This window comes from Pectinophora gossypiella, chromosome 7, assembly GCF_024362695.1.
Source record: "Pectinophora gossypiella chromosome 7, ilPecGoss1.1, whole genome shotgun sequence".
NCBI classification, from domain to species: Eukaryota; Metazoa; Arthropoda; class Insecta; order Lepidoptera; family Gelechiidae; genus Pectinophora; species Pectinophora gossypiella.
In genome coordinates this window covers 8,876,872-8,897,398 of record NC_065410.1, presented here as the reverse complement: position 1 = coordinate 8,897,398, position 20,527 = coordinate 8,876,872, and the positions used below count along the sequence as shown (strand labels likewise).

Genomic DNA, 20,527 nt, shown 5'->3' with positions numbered 1-20,527 from the left:
TTGAACAATACACATAACATCATCAATCGAATTGAAAGAACAACGTCGTATAGACTATCAGTAAATTTAATAAAACAATAATATCAACTATCATTCCAAATTGAAGCGGTTTACGACGCTTTTGCTTACAATACAGGTGTTCTAAACGTCAAGCAAACCATGGTATAAGAAAACTGATAGCTAGCTTTTCAAGGTTACCCCAGCTGACGTCATCCCAAACTACGTTGCCATATCGTAATAAATAAATTACCCACGTCAAATGTTTTTAATTTGCTTTGCAAGGAAATTTTGTACTTTTAGTAAAAGATTTACGTACAGTTTTAATGGTTTTTATATATGTGACAAATCATAGTAATTAAATACATTAGTCAGTAACAGTACTTAATTTTCAATAATACGTCCTTGCAATGTTGGAGATACCAATTGAATAGTAACACTTACGTCATCAATGGACTAGCAATGGAGGCTTGTCAGAGGATTGAGCATACCTAGTCTTCTTATACCATGAAGCAAACAATGACATTACATACAAAGCTCATGATTATAATCCCCATCGGGCTAGTCAAAGGTGCATCCATCGCAAGATGAACCGAGGACCCACGCTTTACCGAGCTTTCTGTAATGGTCGTGAGCCATGTCGCCGTCTATAATGGTCGATTTAACTGTTAGTGAAAATTGCACATAAAATAGATTTGTTTGCTTGCTTAGTTTGAGAAGCATGCCGGTAACACACTGTTGAGACTTCTCCAAACAATTACTCGTGTTCGATATTAATATAATTATTATGAAACATCAATATCTCCCTATAAAATACGCCAAAACAAAGGCTTCTCTAGAAGCACAGAAAAGGCACAAAATTCATAAGATTCAGCGCAAAAACCACCATGTCGACTATACTATTTATTTTCATAAGACTTCAACTATACACTCATGTGTATTTTATGTAAATATTATCCAGTTTTTAATAGAACTATTTTAAACCTACAGTTGAAATAGCACTTATTAGAACCATCATTTTCGTTATTCGTAAAATTATTAACAGTAGACTTTTAGTTCGTTGCTATTTATTTGAATACAGAGTAACGTTATGTTTGCCTAATATGCATAGAAGCAACACGGGCATCCGGCGGACCGGAGGGGAGTAGTCATATCGTATTTTCTCGATATACAATTTTCTATATTTTTTTGCAATCTGCGACCCGTTACTTTTTTGTAATACCCATTATCGATACAAACATTTATATTCGATTATATTTGAAAAGATGTTCAGAGAAATTAGGGTTAAAATATGATAGTGGTTATTATAATCAGCAAATTATTAGGTACTTTAATTTTAATTATAATATAACCAATATTTATATTATTTTTATATGATTATATGCACGAGAGCCAAGGCTGTATATATTCCTTTTCTTTGACACTTCTATCGATAACTATCTACAAGCCGGTAAGCACTCGGCCGGTATCGCTCGGTCACAAGATCAGTAGCTAGGATACAAACTAGTTTTCGAATGCAACAAATGTGCACTTTGATAGAGAGGAACGCTTGCGTATGACTACTCCTTATCCCGTGTTGCTGCTAATACGTAACAACATTGTCTATTCAGCTTTCTGAGAGGTTTGTGATTCATTTTCTTTCAAAGTTTATGTTTTTTTTTGTTACAATGGTGGTCAAAAGACGTACCCTAACTAGCCATCCAATAAAAACGTCACTGGGTTGATTTTAACATTAATTGACGGAATAATTGCTAAGCACATATTCGTGTAACATGTAAGTTTGTAGAATAAGGCATAAGTTATTCGCTGTTCAGTATCGACTATAGCATATTATATTTTTTTATTTTCATGACTCTACTGAAGTATGTCTTACGAGTAGCTCTGCTTACATTAGCTAGGGCTTACGTGTGTCATTCAAATGAATGATATATCGATGTAATTATGTCTTTTTCGTTTCGGTGGAGTATTTACGTCGTGTAAGGTAAATGTTCGTGCTCACTGGCGGTCGACTGTGCGCTTCAGCCATTGCGTGAAGTGTCTCAGTTGTAGCACGGCGCGCGCCGACTCTTCTCTCAGACGGGCGTTGTGTCGTCGGAGACGACGAACCTGCAAGTTGTATTACATGCCAATTAGGCAAATATGTTGTTTGTTGAAGATCTACTCTATGGGCGAACGAAAAATTATTGTTGCCACTCCAGGAATATGTACGTAAATGATGAAGTCAGCAGCTATGTCGTTCGGTGTGGTTGCCGCTCAGTACTAACTTAAGACACTTAATACTAAAGGGGACTGCAAGTTTTGTGCTTGTATGATAATCTTGCGATTTCCCTTCGTGGTTTCATGCTTGACTTTGCTATGTAAAACGAGTTTTTTGTATGAAGTATCCGGGATCTGGCAATGCGATCACTTAGGCCCGTATGAAGCGTCGGCATTACAAATTGCTATGAGTAGACGACTCATCGTACACGCGCATCAGAGTGTGTGACGACCATGTGATTGAAGACTAAAGATTGAGGAGAGCTAAGGTAAACCTAGCTCAGCCGCAGAGAGTTGCCGTTCTATACGTATTATTCGTTATTGTATGGTATAGTGTAGAATAGAGCCAGTGGCGTACCTCCTCTTCAAGCTGGTGCTGGTGGCGCTGCGCGCGCGCCGCGTCGGCCTCGAGCGCGGCGACGCGCGCCGCCAGCCCGCAGCCGCACGCGCCGGCCGCGGGGGGCGCGGGGGCGGCGGGGGCAGAGGGGGGCGGCGCCGGCAGCGGCGGGCTCGTGTCCGTGGTCTGCAAAGTCATATCAAGTATTGCTCTCTGCTTACCCCAGTGGGAAATAGGCCTGAGTTTATATTATGTATTAGAATAGATTAGAACCATAATTGGGTATTTACTTTTTACTAAACATCAAAACATGGAATGGTTTAGACGCTTAATGTCCCATTCGCAAAAAGTCCAATCCCAAAATCGACATCGACACTCTTCGCTTTCTCCCCGTATCAGCTTGGAACAAGCATGAATTACCTCACTCTCCCATTTTAGTCTACATAGCACAAGATATTAGGGAGTAAGGGAGTGCGCGCGGACTGTCTATCTCGAAGAACGAGATGTTTGTCGATGTATCCGAGCTTGTTGGCAACACCAACACGCACGCATGCGCGGCTCAGCAGAAAGAGACAACTTAGCACCGTAAGCAGGCGACTCTTTCTCGCCGCGACAGAGATCATCTCTTTCTGTGCAGTACTGTGTGAGAGGGATGGGTGACGTATGTCGAGGCGTGAAAGAGTCGCACGCTTACGGTGCTAAGCCCGCAGAAAACGAAAAGGGCGACAAGAACGCCGCACATCGGCACCGCCCACTTCTCGATCGACTCCGCTGCCGCCGCACGCACGCTTACTAGCTAGCGTAATAACGCTATCTGTAATTACTTTTACAGTTTTATAATTCATCACGCTAAGCCTATCTAGGGTTGTAGCTGTAGAAATTAAGTTTTATTCACCAGTATCGCCACAGTGTCCATGTCTTGTGAGAAACAATGGGCGGAAAGTACTGAACGTGCACGAGTTCTACTTACGGGTACATCAGACCAAGAGTCGTGGACAGGCGGTTCATTTGTCAATGGGTCCAACATCGGATCGGGGTTGTCAATCGACGGATATTGATGTTCTTCGCAAATCTGTAAAACGAAAAAGCGGATAATCAGGTAATGTGTGCTCCGAGATATGTCGACTATGAACAAGACAGATATCTTGTAACCATCATCATCTCATCTTCCTAGCGTTATCCGGTTCCTGACGAGATTCGCAGCTTGATGATTTGACAGGTCCAGTTTTTTAAGAAGCGCCTGGCTGTCTGACCTTCAAACCAAGAGAAAACCCAGCCCAATACAAGTTTTTAGTTTTAAAAGAAGGAAGACCGCGCGGACTGTCTGTCTCGCTCGTAATTCCACGTTAGGCGGCACACGGCAAAAATAGATTTTTGTATAGTGTCCGCGGTGTGGTATACGTTTCGTTTACTTTTTTTTTAAGTGACTTATACATTTAGTAGGGAGCGCTGACGGCTCTCACCCGGTACTAGTAGTGGCATAATGTTCCTTCTTCAGAGTCAATCCCTCCTTTTATTATTTATTTAAGACAACAAGTTCCATTTGTTGTTTGTATTTGTTTAATTTTATTTTAGTAAAGTAAAACTAAATTTGACTTGGTGATGGCAACAAGGTGTCGTATTAGCGGGCTATTAGCCTTATCAGCAATAGACAACAACCCCCCCCCCCCCCACTGAAACTAGTGGATATGCCAGTGTTACATGTACCTGCAGCATGGCCCTGGTGGCAGTGTGCACGAGCGCGGCCCAGTCGAGCGCGGCGGCGTCACACAGCGGCAGCGGCGGCGCGGCGGCGGGCGCAGGCGTGGCGGGCACGCTGCCGCCGCGGCCCGCCGCCTGCTGCGCGCCTGACCCCAGCTCCGCGTCCATTAGACGCATCAGCTCCTCCTGTATAACATACATCCATCCATACATACATAAACTGCCTATATACGTCCCACTGCTGGGCACAGGCCTCCCCTCAATCAACCGGAGGGGGTATGGAGCATACTCCACCACGCTGCTCCAATGCGGGTTGATGGAGGTGTTTTTACGGCTAATAGCCGGGACCAACGGCTTAACGTGCCCTCCGAAGCACGGAATCATCTTACTTTTTCGGACAATCAGGTGATTCAAGCCTGAAAAGTCCTTGCCAAACAAAGGACAGTCTCACAAAGTGATTTCGACAATGTCCCCATCGGGAATCGAACCCGGACCTCCAGATCGTGAGCCTAACGCTCTAACCACTAGACCACGGAGGCTGTTAAAGCGATTATATGGAGGCATCCATCCATATAATCGCCTTATAATGAACACCACCTAAACGCGATTTTGAAAAATCACATTCTGACGTGATTTTCTACAACAAAACCTCGATTTCTTTCAAATAATTTAATTCCGAGTAAAAATTGAGAACAATTATTTTACCTGGTGTGAAACTAGCTTGTCTATAGAAGGTTTTATTAACAAAATGTACATCAGAATATGATTTTCTAAAAAGGCGCTTATGTGGTTTTCTCATATTGAACTACAAGTCACGTCGCGTCAAATGACGTAAAATGTGTCTGTAAACATTAAATGTGAGAATAGTAACGTACCGTTAGCGAGTTGGTGTTGGCGGAGGCGCGCTTGTGTCGGGGGTGCCGCGGCGAGGCGGCGCCGTCGTGCGAGCGTCGTCGCAGCGCCGCCTCCGACACCGGGGACGTCTGCGGGGAGCGCCGCGCGCTGCGCCCCGACCCGCCTGCAACGACATGTACACCGAGTTAGTGACGTCGTACCGAACACAAAGGGGGGATTCAGTTCATGATTCAGAGTTAATATTCATGACGTTTTGTGTTTTTTAAATTATTTTCAGAATAAAAAGAAGAATCATCTCTCGCAGTTTTAAAAATAAAGATTTATATGACAAACATATTAAACATACATACACATATACACACACATACATATTATTTTTTTAGATTGTGTATAAATTTTCGTTACGGTGCCACTAACACCCAGTGTAGTATTAAATCGAGTACACGGTTTAGATTATAGTACGGTCACGAGCATTAATATGTATACACTTTGGTACCATGTCCCATTAACTTTTTTGACAAATTGAACTGTAAGTCTCACTAAATGTCAAATATGTTAGTGCGACAGAGTCCTAATGTGGGTACATTATATTGCTTATGACTGTACACCTACACAGAAAGCGCCATTTTTAGAGTAGAGGCAGAAACTACGTCACTACTGTCGTACAAATAAGCGGGAAGAAAAACCGTTTCTTTACTTTTAAATTTTGTAACAATAAATCGAATGCGCTAAACTTCGAACAGTATTCTGAGTGTGACAGATCGGATGCACCTATGTTTAGGACACTCAACAGTGCTGCCGCTTAAATTTCAGCTTCTAGTTTTCATCCTCATTGTATTTAAAATGTGTATGTTTACTAGCAATAAAATAAGATTGTAATTACTAACACCTATGGATTGTAATGTCTGAGAATAAATCTTTATTATTTTTTCAAAATAACACTTATTATTAGATACTTTACCCATGTTTAAATAAGCCACAAGAACGTGAGTACATTCTGACACATCATTGACAATCATTGTCAAATTCACATTCAAATATTGCGTTGTTATTCTTTGGTAAGGTTTACTATACGAGACAGCAATATCCTGAAGCACTACGCACATCACACGAAAGTAAATAAAACTATTTGCAACAAGTTTATTTACGTGCAACTGTTATCTTTAGTAAACATATGTTTATCATTAATGATAATGACATCACAGTATCAATTATGATATGTGATACGATATGATAAACATTAATAAAAGGGATAATTATATTTCAACTGCGTAGCGGATGTTTCGTTATCACATTTCGCGGAATTAAGATTCGCAAATATGATTTGAAGTAAATGGGGAATTGTACAAATATGATAATTAAGGAATAATTAGGGGTTGTGTCTTTCGGGTTAGGGTTTTTTATGGCATCAATCTTATCACGTGAACATGCTGAAGTTAGAGAAATGCTCCGTCCCTTTATAGAAAAACGGCTTTTGTATGTAGCTTACAAGCACTAGTACCATGTGACGTCATCAGTTCCTTTTGCCATTTCTTTCAAATCCGATTTCGGGTAGTTGTAACTGTTAAATTTTCAACGAATTTCGACACTGATGGATAAACGCGTTATTTTCGATACTTGTCAACGACCCTATTGTCAGAGAGAACGAAGTGGCTAAGGGAAATGGAAAACACTATATAAAAAAGTTATATATTAAAATATACATAAAAATAAGATATATATTTAAAAAGATGATTTGTTAAAATGGTAATTATGTTGTGCCCGAAAGGGTCTGTGTTGTGAAACTCATATGTAACTTACAAATTTGTACACCATCATAGTATGCAAATAAAGAATATTGAATATTGAGTGTCCGTTTTAGCGACGTCCATTGGAACGTCATCTCACATTGGCATTAGTAAGTTGTAGTAATCAAGTAGATGTAGCTCACCGGTGCCATAGCCCGAGCTATCGGAGCGGGGCGGGGAGTGTCCACGCTCGTAGGCGCGTCGCGGTCGACCCGGGTGTTGTGCGTCGGCGCGGGCCAGCGGCGCCCACTCCTCTAACGTCGTCTCGCACTGACACTTGGAGCTGCTCGCGAATGTCACTGTTACCTGAACAATGAAGTAAATTATAATTGGGTAGTTTCCTAGGTCATAAACAAATTATGAAATACTAAATAAAGACAGATCTAAAGATGACAAAAACGTTGTCTATTTTTTGTTAAGTTTATTTTGTTGTTAACAAATGTTAAAGTTATAGATACATTATAAATGAACTCAGTCAAAAAATAATCCACCCCTGACTGCTCCCGCTGTAAAGGTGCCCATAACGCTCGCTGCATTACCGCGCTGAATAGCAATGGTCAACCGCTTCATTTTCTTTTTCTATTTTACTTGTTTGTGAATTTTAATAAAGAAGAATGTAATAATATGTGCGATATTTTGTCACGTTTATCTATAACGTCACAGGTTGCAGGAAACTAGCCTATTACAGTTGAATTCAGTGTTACTGAACGAAATGAAGGATGACTTACTTTGTCGAATTAATTTTGAAATTTGGATGTGAAATGATTATTATGAGCTCAGCGGTGAAGGAAAACATCGTGACAAAACCCACATTCCCGAAAAATGCGTTTCGCCGGTATGTGACATAACAGTACAGGGCTGGTTTTCCCTTCGCGAGCTGGAAGGTTCTGTAAAAATCTCGGATCCGTCAAATCTAGTGTTGCCTATTTATCAACAATCTATAGTTCGGCAGTTGTAGTCAAATGCACAGGTTATGGAGGTGATGTGAAGTGGTAAGTGATGTGATGAGAGTGGAGCGCTGACCGTGACGGGGTCGGAGGTCTTGAGCAGGTCGACGAGCTGGTCGTGGTGCAGCGCGGTGACGGCGGCGCGGCACACCTCCAGCAGCCGCGCGCCGCGCCGCACGCCCGCGCGGGCCGCGCAGCCGCCGCCCTCCACCGCCGTCACCAGCCCGTCCGGCTGCACGTGGAACCCTGCGCACACGACACACAATCACACCTCTCCTAAACATGCTATTGGATAGTATTTCTTTGGAGATTTACTACTTATAGTTGAAGGAAGACCGTTGCCATAGAATAAACAATAATACTGCGTATCGTTGCCTGATAGTGAAAACCACGCAAGCGCCTTTTAAAAATAATCATATTTTCGTCAAAACCTTTCTTCGACCTTTGATTTCTTTCAATTAATTTCATTCTGTGTAAAAATTGGAACCATTTTGTACCTGGATTGAAACTAGCTTTTGCATTGCGAGGTTTTGTTTACTTGGTTTTCATTATAAAGCGGCGGTATAAAACGGTAACTCTCCGCCCAGCATCAAATTGTACTGGCCGCCGAGCTACATTTATCCCCTCTGGGACTTAGATTAAATAAGGGGAAGTGCGCGCGGACTCTCTGTCTCGCTCGCACAGGGTGTGCTGGGATGTTGTAGGCTAAATGGTAATAAAAATGGTGTAATGGCATACCGAGCTGCGAGGCGGCGCCGCGCTCGAGCGTGAGCTCGTGCAGGCGCTGCGCGTGCGCCGGCGCCACGCACGCCAGCCGCCGCAGCAGCGCGCCGCCGCCGCCGCGCACGCGCACCGACTCGCCGCGGTGGTAGTACACGCGCGACCAGCCGCCGCTCACCACCCAGCCTGGAACAGTTCATATTAAGATAATGTGCAAAGGCTTGTAATAGATTGACACTGGATTTAAAATGGGTGGATTAAGAATAAAAAAGGTGGCTTTCGATCAAGAGGAGAGAAGACGTGAGACGTGCAAGAAGCGACCAATCCCTGGGAGAGAGTGACAGAGCATCTTCTATTTCTAGTTTCCGCTTTGGATTACTACCACCTTTAAAAAAGGGGCCATTATCCACTGGCGGATACAAAAGATTAGATTGGCTTAATAGCTTCGAATAAATTATCTGAATAGGGCGATATATAAACGGGCGGAAAGATTAACAAGAACGTCAGTCAAACGTAGGAAGATTATCGAAGATAGCAATTTAAAAATATTTTATACAAATACATACCAAGCAATGAGTTAGTGGGTAGAACCAGCACAATTTGCCGCGTCCCTTCTTCTATGAGCACCACGGTATCTGCCGACACTCCCATGATGCAGTCTAGCAGTGAACCGCCCGCACCTTCGTCTTGTACTTGTACCTGTAAGGAAAAATATTTTATAATCCAATATTATTAAATACTGTGATAATTTGAACCGATATTAGATAAGGAGATGGGGGTTCGTAAGAGGAGGAGTAATTTGAACGAAATAACCATTCTTAAAACAATAGGAAAACGTCCTTAGATAGATAATTTAATTTGGCAGGATTAAAACACTTATCCCTTTCTCGAACTTATTGTAAGTGAAAGACGGTACTAGTTTAAGAACTGTCCGACAGAATTGGCACCAATGTAAGGAGATAAATTTTCGTTAGATAGCGATATTAAGGTGATTCGTTTTCCATACAAAAGTTGATGCAGGGCTACAGGAAAACGGATAGAGGAATATTGTTATAAAACCGATAAATAGTAATATTTTGGTGTATTATTTTCGCAAACTAACAAAAATTTTGGATCCGAATACGAGAAGTACCATATTTCAGACCCTCAATTTTGATCAATTCTACATTTGTAGTGGTGCAGATTACAGTGTATTTGCTGAGCGTGTAGTGGTGTCAATGTTAGTTTGTGTGCGTGATAGTTTTTTTTTCTCTAAAGGCTTTGACTACTTGACAAGTGTAATAAGAATGTCAGTGACAATTTATAAAGAGATTTTGTATGAATAAATAAAAACTAAAAGTACTACAATCTGAGAAAAGGAATATTGGAAAAATATTTTTGTTTTAACGCATATTATTTAAACATTTTTAAATAATGGGTAAGTACCGTGTTTTAAAAGAGGACATATATTATAATAAAAAATCAATACATAAAATGAAATGGCTGTATGGGCATAGTTCATTTTGCCTTACCCTTCGGGGAAAACCAAATCAAAAAAAAAGTTGTTGCATTTGCCGGCCTAAATAGTAGTCATTTATAATTAATTGTTTTTCCATCCAACATACAGATTTATTTATATTCTCTTTGCCGCGGACTTTTTGGTGGGACCGGGAATGGGAAGGTTGCTTTCTTCATTGAATAATCTAAATAATCAATACGAAGTGGTGTTTTGTGGTTAATGATCACATTAAGTTAGTCGGAAAACATTCCCGATAGTATTATTAAATCGGAATATTCAATAAACAAAGTGTACCTATCTATTTTCGCTTTGCGCCAACAAGCCGCTTACTTCGTTTGGGGTTCGGAGTACGAGTCTGTGTGGGGGCTTAGGTTTCATCATTTCATTAATCATCATCAAGAAAAAAAAACACAAGACATGGCTGTATGGGCATAGTTCCCTTTGCCTTGCCCTTTGGGAAAAAAAATAAGATAAATTTTGAAATTCTTATGTATAATAAACAAACATCACAGACATCATGACAGATCTAAAACTAACGAAAATCTTTTTTCTATTTGACTTATTTATGAATTTTAATCAAGAAAACGTGATAATAAGTTCGACAGCAACCAGTTCAGGTCCCCGAAACAGCCCATTTCAGGCCGCGTATATATGGAAATACTACTTCAATACGTCCCAGCCTCGTCTTTTTTTAACGTCCTCGTTAAAAAAAGACGTCCTAACCTGAACTAACTAACCTAACAATAAACACCACGCGTAAATATAAGTCCAGAAATGCGCTGCAAGTCGTCTGGACTGGGCGCGAAAACAACATAGAATTCGATTAGCTGCTAAGTGTCCCGCATGCTATAACCAGCTGTCACTGACATACGTATGAAGTCCCGCGGATTTTATTGGAACTAAATGACAAGTCATAATAATTATATGCGGATACTGCGACATCAGCGCCGTGCTTGCGGGACGTCCTGTGCGTCAAAGTTTGAACCGACGCAATTTAGGAAAAATCTACCTTATTATTACTGTACTGTGATCGTTATTTGTAAAATCATACAATACATATACACAATTCTTTATACACAATATAATTATTATGACATATTGTGGACTTTTCGGTAGACCTACAAAAAAGGAACAATTCAATCATACATTGTTTTGTTATATCTCAATGGGCTCAGGCAGCGTTTTCGCCGAAAGCTCCAAGTCGGCTATATTTGTAACGATAATTATGTTTGACATTCATCATCATTTTTGAACCATTTTATACAAAAAAAAAAATACTTGTATAAATTATATACCCTAAAGCACGCCCATGAATCACTCTACTCATTGGTGAAAACCGTATGAAAATCGGTTCAGTAGTTTTTTAGTTAGCCGCATGTTCACTGATGCGATTAATGCCTGTTAGAAATTTACAAAATAAAAAATACGGAAATTACGGAAGGTACTTTAATGCAAAGTACATTATTGTATAATTATAATATTATTGGTAAAAGTGATACTTTTTGAAAATTCCGTAACAAATAGACGGGTTCGCCAAATTCAATTGTAAAAAAAAATACAAAAAGTAAAAACAATTAAAACATGCACTTGGGTTTGAACCGTGAAACTTAAGAATGGCGGCGACTGCTTTACCAAATGCGCCATTTAGAAGTTAGAAGTAGACTTCAAATTATGCATCTCTTTTAATAGCTAACCTAGTTCGCATGTGTGTGTGACAGCTTCGTGTTTGTACACAAATTGAAATGACACCAACTTTTGATGCAATGTTTTAATATGATATCTGCAGTAAATACTTTAAAATTGTAGCTTAACTTAAAGATAATGTATGTAAGATTTCGCCACCTAACATTTCACTGGGTCAGAACTCAACACTAAACGAATAAATGGAAAAAAATACGAAAACTGCAGAAGTAACGCCATCTGCTGACGCAGCGTTACCTAGCTGACTGAAATGCATCACCTTAATAAAGTTATGAAACCGGATAAATAATTAATTGACAGTGCTGTTTTGCTTTCTGTTATTAAATCGTAGGTTGTCGTTAATAGGTTTCTATTTTGTTTTATATTAATATAAGTAATTTCTAAATAATTTGTACGCGTATGTATGTCTATGTCTATCTATATAATATTATACGTTGAATGTCTCTCTTGTCACGTAGGTCAGCTGTAAGAAATCTCTTTAGAGATAAGCTTACCTGTACTATCTGTTTTCTTTGTATGTTCCTTGTGTCTGTTTTATTGTGTACAAATAAATAAATCGTTTCGCGCGAGAAATAGCGGGCAGTAAAGTGCAGCTTAGTCAGAGTAAGAATTTGTATTGAGAAATATACGAATTTATTACTATTTGACGTTATAATTTAACTTACATGGAAGCACAGAGCGCCACCAACCAGCACATCGTTGGCGCAGCTGTCGATGCGCGGTAGAACCGCGTTGTTACTGGTGTTGCTACTGCTTTTCATCAATAACGACGAAAATATTGCTGTAAAAAAATAGTAGGTACATGCAAATATGTCTGTGAACACAAGCTAACCTTAACCTGAAGAAGAAAAAGAGCTTATACAGCCCTACTAGGTATGACGGAGATGATTAAAAAAGACTAGTTAGTTAAGGTTCTGTTCCATTTGTTCTTCTATCGTGTGGGTTGTGAGGTGAAGTGCCAACCTCATTAACCCTGGTGTCAGGGTTACTATTGAGACGCCAAAGGCCCCTGACATGGCTCATGTAATGACTACTTACATCAGTAAGTAGTAACCGGGACCAACGGCTTAACGTGCCTTCCGAAGCACGGATCATCTTACTTTCGGACAATCAGGTGATCAGCCTGTGATGTCCTAACCAAACTAGGGACCATAAGGTAATTTTTGTGATATGTCCCCACCGGGAATCGAACCCAGGACCTCCGGAACGTGAGCTCAACGGTCAACCACTGGACCACAGAGGTTTTCATTTGTTGGTAACTTATACGACAGACAAGCTACACAGTTTATCAGCAACTGGCATTCAATTTTAAAGTTAGGTATGTACCCAAAGTATAATATATGTATTCAATATAATATAAACTCTCTATTTTCCTGTGTATACTGTAACACGAAGTGATCAAAGGAAAAATGTATGGGATGGGATAGCATTCTTTCGCACTGCGGTTAGTAGCGCCGCTTATCGTGCTTACGTAATAAATGCAGCTTATTATTTCAAAATCGGTTTTAAAATTTCCATTGATGATGATTTTTGAAATTATGGTCATTATATTTATTGATGGCATAACGTTTGTTTTATGAAGTCCACTTGTTTATTATAATTTCGGTGAAATGATAAGACGTTAGTGTTTTGAGATTTTTGCTATAAAAAAAAAAAAAAAAAAAAAAAAACAAAAATACACCCACAGAGGTTGAAAGTTGATTGCTTGAAAGTTGTTGGGCAAGTAGGGAGAAGGTTGTTGTAATTGAATTATAATACTCACAAAACTTCTGTCCGCTCTCCAGTGTGGTGGCCGTCACGTGGTTCTTGGCTAAATCTTTCAGGTACTCTTGTCTCGTGCGCGTTGCCATTGTACTAAATTTCGGTGACTGGATAGCTGCGTTTTCTCCGTTTATTACCTTAAAATACATCATATTTTTATTACGGATTACAAATATTATATTTTTTTTTGCCTTTGGTCTTGGTTCTATACAAGATCATTAACCCGGCCCCAGGGGGGACAGAGTCAACTTCTCTGCCCTCCACTTGAGCAATTCCTGTTCGGCGCGTCCTTGCCGCGGGGGTGGGCGCCTCTTACTTCAGTAGGCCGAAGTGAGATGGTGGCCGAGTTCGAATAGGGACCCAAACCTACGGGGTATAATGTAGAACCCTTGCCCAGGGATACGGGTGAAGACCTCAACGGTTGCAGAGGCGAAGATGGGAGCCATCGGTACGGCAATGCAGGACGGAAGGGGCAAGTCACAGGGACTGTAACCTGGAACCTCACAGAGGGCAGCAGTAACTGTCAGTACTAATCAGAGGCGGAGGACAGGAGTCCTAGTATGGCTTTGTAATAGACTACTCTGGGCGCCATTTCACTTGCGTCAGACAGAGTACTTCGGGGCGGAAGGCAAGAGGGAAACCACTGCCCTATTTTTCCCTAAAAAAGCAGAATGGAGAGTATTTAAATGCTGCACCGACAAGAGCGTGGCTCTTAAATTATGATGTTGATTATTTTTTACATGTTACTTGTATTTAACCTTACCTTGCTCAAAAGCAGATCGGTAAACGCTTCGCCCTTAGGGTACACTGCTCCATCTTTGATGGGTGGCCCAAATAAAGGCACTTCTTTGGCGCGACTGACAGCTATGCTGTAGTGCGTGTTCTCTGTACAAGGGTCTATCGCTCTGACCACCACGAAAACATGCTGGAACTGCGACCGGATGTTTCTAGGCGTAAAAGGCGCCGCACCGGGCTCTTGGAAGACAATCGTCACAATATCGTTGCCTATATGCCGCTTCCTTAATAACTGCTGTCGATTGTTCGGCGTGTACGGAAGCATAGTAGACACGTGAAACATTATTTCGCAGCCTTGGTACGTAGCGTACACAGAATAAAGCCCCGTGGAGTCTGTTCGGTTGTCCAAGCCAGCTTTGTACTTGTCAAAGTCTTTTAATCTGACTGTTTGGCCCAACATTTGAAGGAATTCAACAAAGGCGGGCCCTGCTTCTTGGTTGTTGTACATCTCCTCCTCAGTGGATTGGCCACTCTTACAGTACATTACTCCGACTTTATAATGCCTGATGACGCATTGCTCATCGAGGCGTAACAACTGTTCTTCGGCGCCGCTGTTTGTAGTCGCGAGCCTAGAAGATCAAACAATAACATTTTGTTTTGAATTTATTGTGAAAGTATTAAAAGGCATTGTCTAATTAAATACCTATAGCTACGAAAGGGAACGAATGAGTATTTTTTTTTATATGCAATTTCTATTAATGATTGTAATCAGAGTCAGAATCACGAGGTTTGTTTATTTTTTGTTATTACACACTAACCTTAAGCAATTAAGCTGCAATTCTGGCGCAACGTATTCTATAACTTCTTTGGTGTTATAAGTCGCGCTGTTGTTGCTTGGTTTAGCGGTGGGCAGGGCATCTTCGAGGACTGAGCCTCGTAGGGTGAGCAGCTCTGACGTCCGGATGATAAGGCGATATTGCCAGGCGAGCTGCGAAGTAGGTGCCGACACGTCGCCTCCGCCGCGACGCAGTTCCACTCGTTCCTTCTTGATGGATATAGCGATAGGTCCAAGAGTCTCGTCCATGCCGAACCAATTCTGATGAACTGTAGGTGAAAGTTAAACAATACAGGCTGTTAGTGACACCGTAACGAAAACTTTACGGCGCAGCAAAAACTCAAAATCTTAATTAAAATTAAACACCATCCTTTTTAGTACAGCCAAGAACACATTCTGTTTTTTCGTTACGATGTCACTAACATCTTATACAGATGAGATTTATTTTATTCATCTCTCTGGTAAGTGACGACGAGACCTCAGGTGGGACAGGGTTACTTAGCAAATGCCTGTCTCTATCCTCTATCTATCTAGAGAGAGAAGGATTCTATCTTTAAAAACTCCAGGACTGTTTTCGAAACACATAGATTTTCATAGAACATACATAAGATCACGCCTATGTCCCGTTGAGGTAGACATTGACCACGAAATTACACTTAATATGGTCCTGACACACTACTTTCAGATATAATATTAAAGGCTAGATTGGCATATCTTATATTTAAGGTATACAGCATACTGACTTAAGTTCCCTTTGTGACGTATTTTACCTTGATGTATGTCTTATTACGTCAAATGTAAGATGATATGGTGTTAAAAGGACACTTACGTTGCGTGTAGAAATAGTTTCTGTAGTACAGGGCACCTAGGTCTTGGCTTTCGATGGGTAAGGGTGCTACGGATCTCGCGAAGGGGCAGCCGAGGCGCCAGTGCGAGTTGCCCGGTGGGAACTCGAGGACCGACACCCCGTAAGCGGCCTTAGGTCGATGCCAACCACCGGACTGGCCGGGTATGGCGCCGCGAGATGTTCTCCAACATAACGAGACACAACGCTCTTCCTCGCCTGGATAAAGAAAGTAACAGTAGTTTTACCTAGTAGGTCATATTATTCTTCTCTATGCTAGTAGGTATGATGTTTATTGTAGCAGAAACTGTCATTACAAAAGGAATATCCACAACAACAGTGTATAAAATTTATTTCAACAATATACCTAAATAGGCAATACATTCCATTACTGGGAATAGGCGTCACCTTATTACACTGGAAGAGGTATGAAGCATGCTTCACTATGCTGGTCCACTGAGAAATGGTGGAGTCTATTTCAATATTATAAGAAAGTAAAACTGAAAAAGAAAGTGGTGTTGTTTGGGATTTTGGTGTTATTCTAGAGCTCAGATGCTAGAGATGAAGACCACTTGGAAAAAATTGCATAATACCAGTAAGTAATGTAGTCTTTTCTTATTGTATAGTTTAGTTTCAAATATATTTTGGTGTGCAATAGAGAGCTGTATTGTATATTAGCCAATTTCCATAAATGAATCATAATACTTGCACAGTTCATGCTTTATAATGAAGAATGAACAAATTCATAATTTATGTATAATCAATTTTGACAAGAAATTGCCAGTAAAAATGCAAAGCCTCATTAATCCCTAGTTATGTGCATGTAGTAGAAATTTTCTTTGATAAAATCTGATTTATATGCTTGTTTAGTAGATACGTAGATCTTGTATGTAAAGAATGTGTATGAACAAAAATTTGAGATGAAGTAAGAAACTAACATTGTTTACATTTTGAACAATTAACAATGTGTTGAAAAGGCTCTGTCCAAATAAGACATTATAAAATAGGTTTGATTATTAACACTTGTTATTGTACTATGAATGTGAGTAAGACAGGCACACATTCATTCATAAAATCTGGTACAAACCTGTCTTAAGACTGTGATGACTCATCCTTAGAGAATGTGTGGCTTTACTTCAGGTAAAAAGTTTAAAACTGTTTCTTTCAATATTTTAGAACAGAATTAATTTAGTATTTTCAACGCTAATGTTATGATTAGATAGGAATCCAATAAATTATCATTCTGTAATCTTTCACAGTTCATTGAACAAATGAAAGTGGAATCATTCACTTATCTAGAAAAATTAACAATTTCCATTATACATTATTAATTAAAACCAAATGTACAGTAAACATCACAAGTACAATAGTTGGAATAGATATGTACATAGGAAATTCTAAAAACAATAAAACAATTGTTTTTAACCAAAGCATCTTGTGTGGTTTTGACTTCTAATAATTTATAGCATTTCTACAAAACAATTTTCCTCTGATACATAATAGACACTCTTTCACATATCTTTAATGCCATTGACTGTACAAGCCATGCATGACTGACCGGGGCATAATTAGTCCACTAATAAGAAGTTATTCAATGGAAGCGTTGAGGGTATTGCAACTTAGCAATAACTGTAATAATATGTTAGTCACTAGCCATTATAAGGGTAATGGTAGTAGTGTTGATTTCAAGATAAGTGTTCAAAATTTTACTTTTTGGCTACTACCTATTACAAATTTTATGTTCACAACCACTATTACTATAACTATAAAATTAGTCATGTGCTCCAAGAAACAATGTCAAGTGTGAGAGCAATATTTGTGTCACCCAATTCACATCAAAACAATGGTTATTCTGCACTGTACTAAGTTGTAATACTTTGACTACAATGGTAAGGAAAGAAATGGTATAATGCTGATTGTAATCAACAAAAGAACCCTTCTTGTTTCTATACCATGAGAGCGAGTGCAATAACTCTTTCTATAGACATTTGCCAGTACTGCACAGTTAGTTATAATCTAAAAATGTTATTATTCAAAGAGGAAAAAATATGTGGCTATTACAGATTATTCATATTCTATAATTATTATTGTTATCATAATGCATGTAACAAGTATGTGTCCCTGAAGGGGTAGGCAGAATTGATAGTATAAGTTAATACATCCACTCTGCACCAGTTATGTAAGAAATTTACTTACCGCCTAATTCATTTCTGAAGAAGGGACAACTTTCTATTAATTCATTAGTTCTTCCATCTCCTGTATCTGGTACAGTATCCTCCCCTGGTGGCAAGCCTCTAGTAGCTAGTAGGGATGCAGCTGACGCCCCGGTGGTTGTGTTGCGACGTCGACTGAGAAGGGCACCTCGCATTTCTGCAGCATAGCTCAGGTTAGCCATGAGTGATTGGCAGTCATAGTGAGCAAATTGTTTCCTTTTTTGCTCAGGGGTGAGAGACGATGAGTCGTCGAGTGGTTGACGGGAAAGTGCAGGTGCAGCACCCCCCCATAGCTTGTTGAGTTTGAGTCTTGGCTTTGGACTGGCGCTGGCTCGCTGGGGCGGGCCGTCGGCATGGTCGCCGGCGATCACGTCAGCCAGGCGCTCGCGGCCCAGCCCCGGCGGTTTATCGGATAGCGAGGTTCCGCTGTAGTTATGTACCATAGCGGGCACCCTGTCGTTTGCGCCACCTATCACGTCGATTGACCCATGACTCCCGTATTCGCGTCGCAAACCATTTCCCGACGGATGTTCTGCGTATATTAGGTCAAGACTCGAATTACTGCGGTACATAACATCTCTGGCTTCCTTCCTTCGAAGATGATCTGGAGCATACATGGCATTATTTTGTCCAGTACTATTTCATTGTATAAAGTGGGAGTTAGGGTCAATGATGGTACAGTATTACCTGCACATTGCAATTAAGTTAGAAGCCCTCGGCCGTGCAGCAAAATACTAAAATATACGTGATTGAATATTGTATTCACAGATCCATAAACTTGCATCTAGATTACACATCGTAAAAGTAACACACACGCACATAACACACTTTTTAGTAGTTTATTATTGTACGATTCTACAAGGTCTGATTAAAATCTATATAAAAGATTTCATTGATTATAAAACGATTTTCTGCATTAGCAAAGGCAAACAACAAGGCAAAGTTGTAAGTGAAATGAAATGAATGAAAATCAAAAATGCACAATCAATGTTGCCATACTGTTTTGCGTAATCCGCACCATATTAACACACACGGATTACACTTTCTGATATTATAATTAAGAGGAAGAATTAGTGTGACTTAAAGTACAATTGTATTTACATTTTAGTGTAATAATTAGTATGTAGACGTCGATAGCATTGAAAACATGAGTCGGTTACTTAACTATTCTACTAGAAATAGTTAAGTCATTGAAAAGAAAAATATAGAAAACTATGTAGAAATATATTAGCACTGGTCACATTCTCAGGTGTGACGATACGAATGAGCGAACTGAATGAACATTACATTCACTTTGTGCCATTCTTACTTTCAAACGCCATCTGTTGCAATTTATTTGAATTAGATCGAAGTAATGAGGGACTTTCCTTGGATTTTGCAGGGTACGTTCCTAAAAAAAAATATAGATAGCGCTGTAAACATTTTTCTTTGCAATGTTCTAATACGAGAGGGTAATAGCAGTATCGTAACACGAATTTTATACCTGTAAGGAGGTTCTTTTTTTCTTTCGTGGTAGGCAGAGTGTCATGCAAGTCACCAGACGACACGCAGTAATGAACGAGATTAATTTTATAATATATTATGTTGTGTATTAAATATTCCGTACTGTATTTGTTTGTCTTGCCTTTGGTTTGCCGGTTTCATACAAGACCATTATTTCGGCCCCAGGGAGGACAGAGTCATCTTTTCTGCCCTTCACTGGGGCAATTCCTGTTCGACGCGTCCTTGCCAGAATGAGATCGGATAGGGACCCAGGCCTACTGGGTTTAACGTAGTACCTCTGCCCAAGGATACGGGTGAAGATATCAACGGTTGGAGAGGCGGAGATGGGAGCCATCGGTAGGTACGTTAATGCAGGACGTTAAGGGCAAGTCACGGGGACTGTAAACTGGAACCTGACAGAGGGCAGCAGTAACTGACAGTACTATTCAGAGGTGGAGGACAGGTCGAGTCCTAGTACGGTTTTGAAATAAACTACTCTGGACGCCATCCACTCATGTCAGACAGAGTAGGTACTGCGTGGCGGAGAAACCACTGCCCTATTTTTCCCTAAAAAAGTAGCATGGAGAATACCTCGTAAATTAATGATGATGGACGACTGTATTTGTGCAAAAAACTGGTAGGTGCTTTTGAATTTAAAGTTTGAGACTGTACGCTATTGATGTAAAGGTTATTGTATGGTGATAGTAGCCGTGCGCTAAACCACAACTCGGATCTTTGCTTTTTCTTTAGGTCCGAATGTAACAGAGAAGTTTGATATACTTAAATAAAAAAAAAAAACTATTTAAACCAAATATTTATTGAATTAGTACACATACCAAGCATTAAATTTTTACCTAA

The 20,527-nt window shown here is 40.1% G+C and overlaps 1 protein-coding gene across 1 annotated transcript; it reads right to left on the bottom strand.

Moving 5' to 3' along the window:
- Positions 1–1,877: 1,877 nt before the first annotated feature.
- Positions 1,878–19,129, bottom strand: LOC126367992 (signal-induced proliferation-associated 1-like protein 3). Its single transcript, XM_050011812.1, has 15 exons — positions 18,171–19,129; positions 15,960–16,193; positions 15,114–15,399; positions 14,324–14,924; positions 13,562–13,697; positions 12,465–12,580; positions 9,167–9,299; positions 8,619–8,786; positions 7,957–8,126; positions 7,077–7,239; positions 5,167–5,309; positions 4,298–4,477; positions 3,561–3,662; positions 2,612–2,776; positions 1,878–2,103 (listed from the first exon to the last, which is right to left on the bottom strand). Exons 1-15 carry the CDS (start codon positions 18,802–18,804, stop codon positions 1,993–1,995), a joined length of 3,342 nt encoding a protein of 1,113 aa, XP_049867769.1. The 5' UTR covers positions 18,805–19,129; the 3' UTR covers positions 1,878–1,992.
- Positions 19,130–20,527: the final 1,398 nt, after the last annotated feature.

Coding starts and splice junctions, on each gene's coding strand:
- LOC126367992 (XM_050011812.1), bottom strand. CDS start 18,804: ATGTATGCTCCAGATCATCTTCGAAGGAAGGAAGCCAGAGATGTTATG. Junction 12,581..13,561: donor GGAGAGCGGACAGAAGTTTT/GTGAGTATTATA, acceptor ATTTTTTTACAG/CAATATTTTCGTCGTTATTG. Junction 3,663..4,297: donor CCACCAGGGCCATGCTGCAG/GTACATGTAACA, acceptor TTCGTTTTACAG/ATTTGCGAAGAACATCAATA.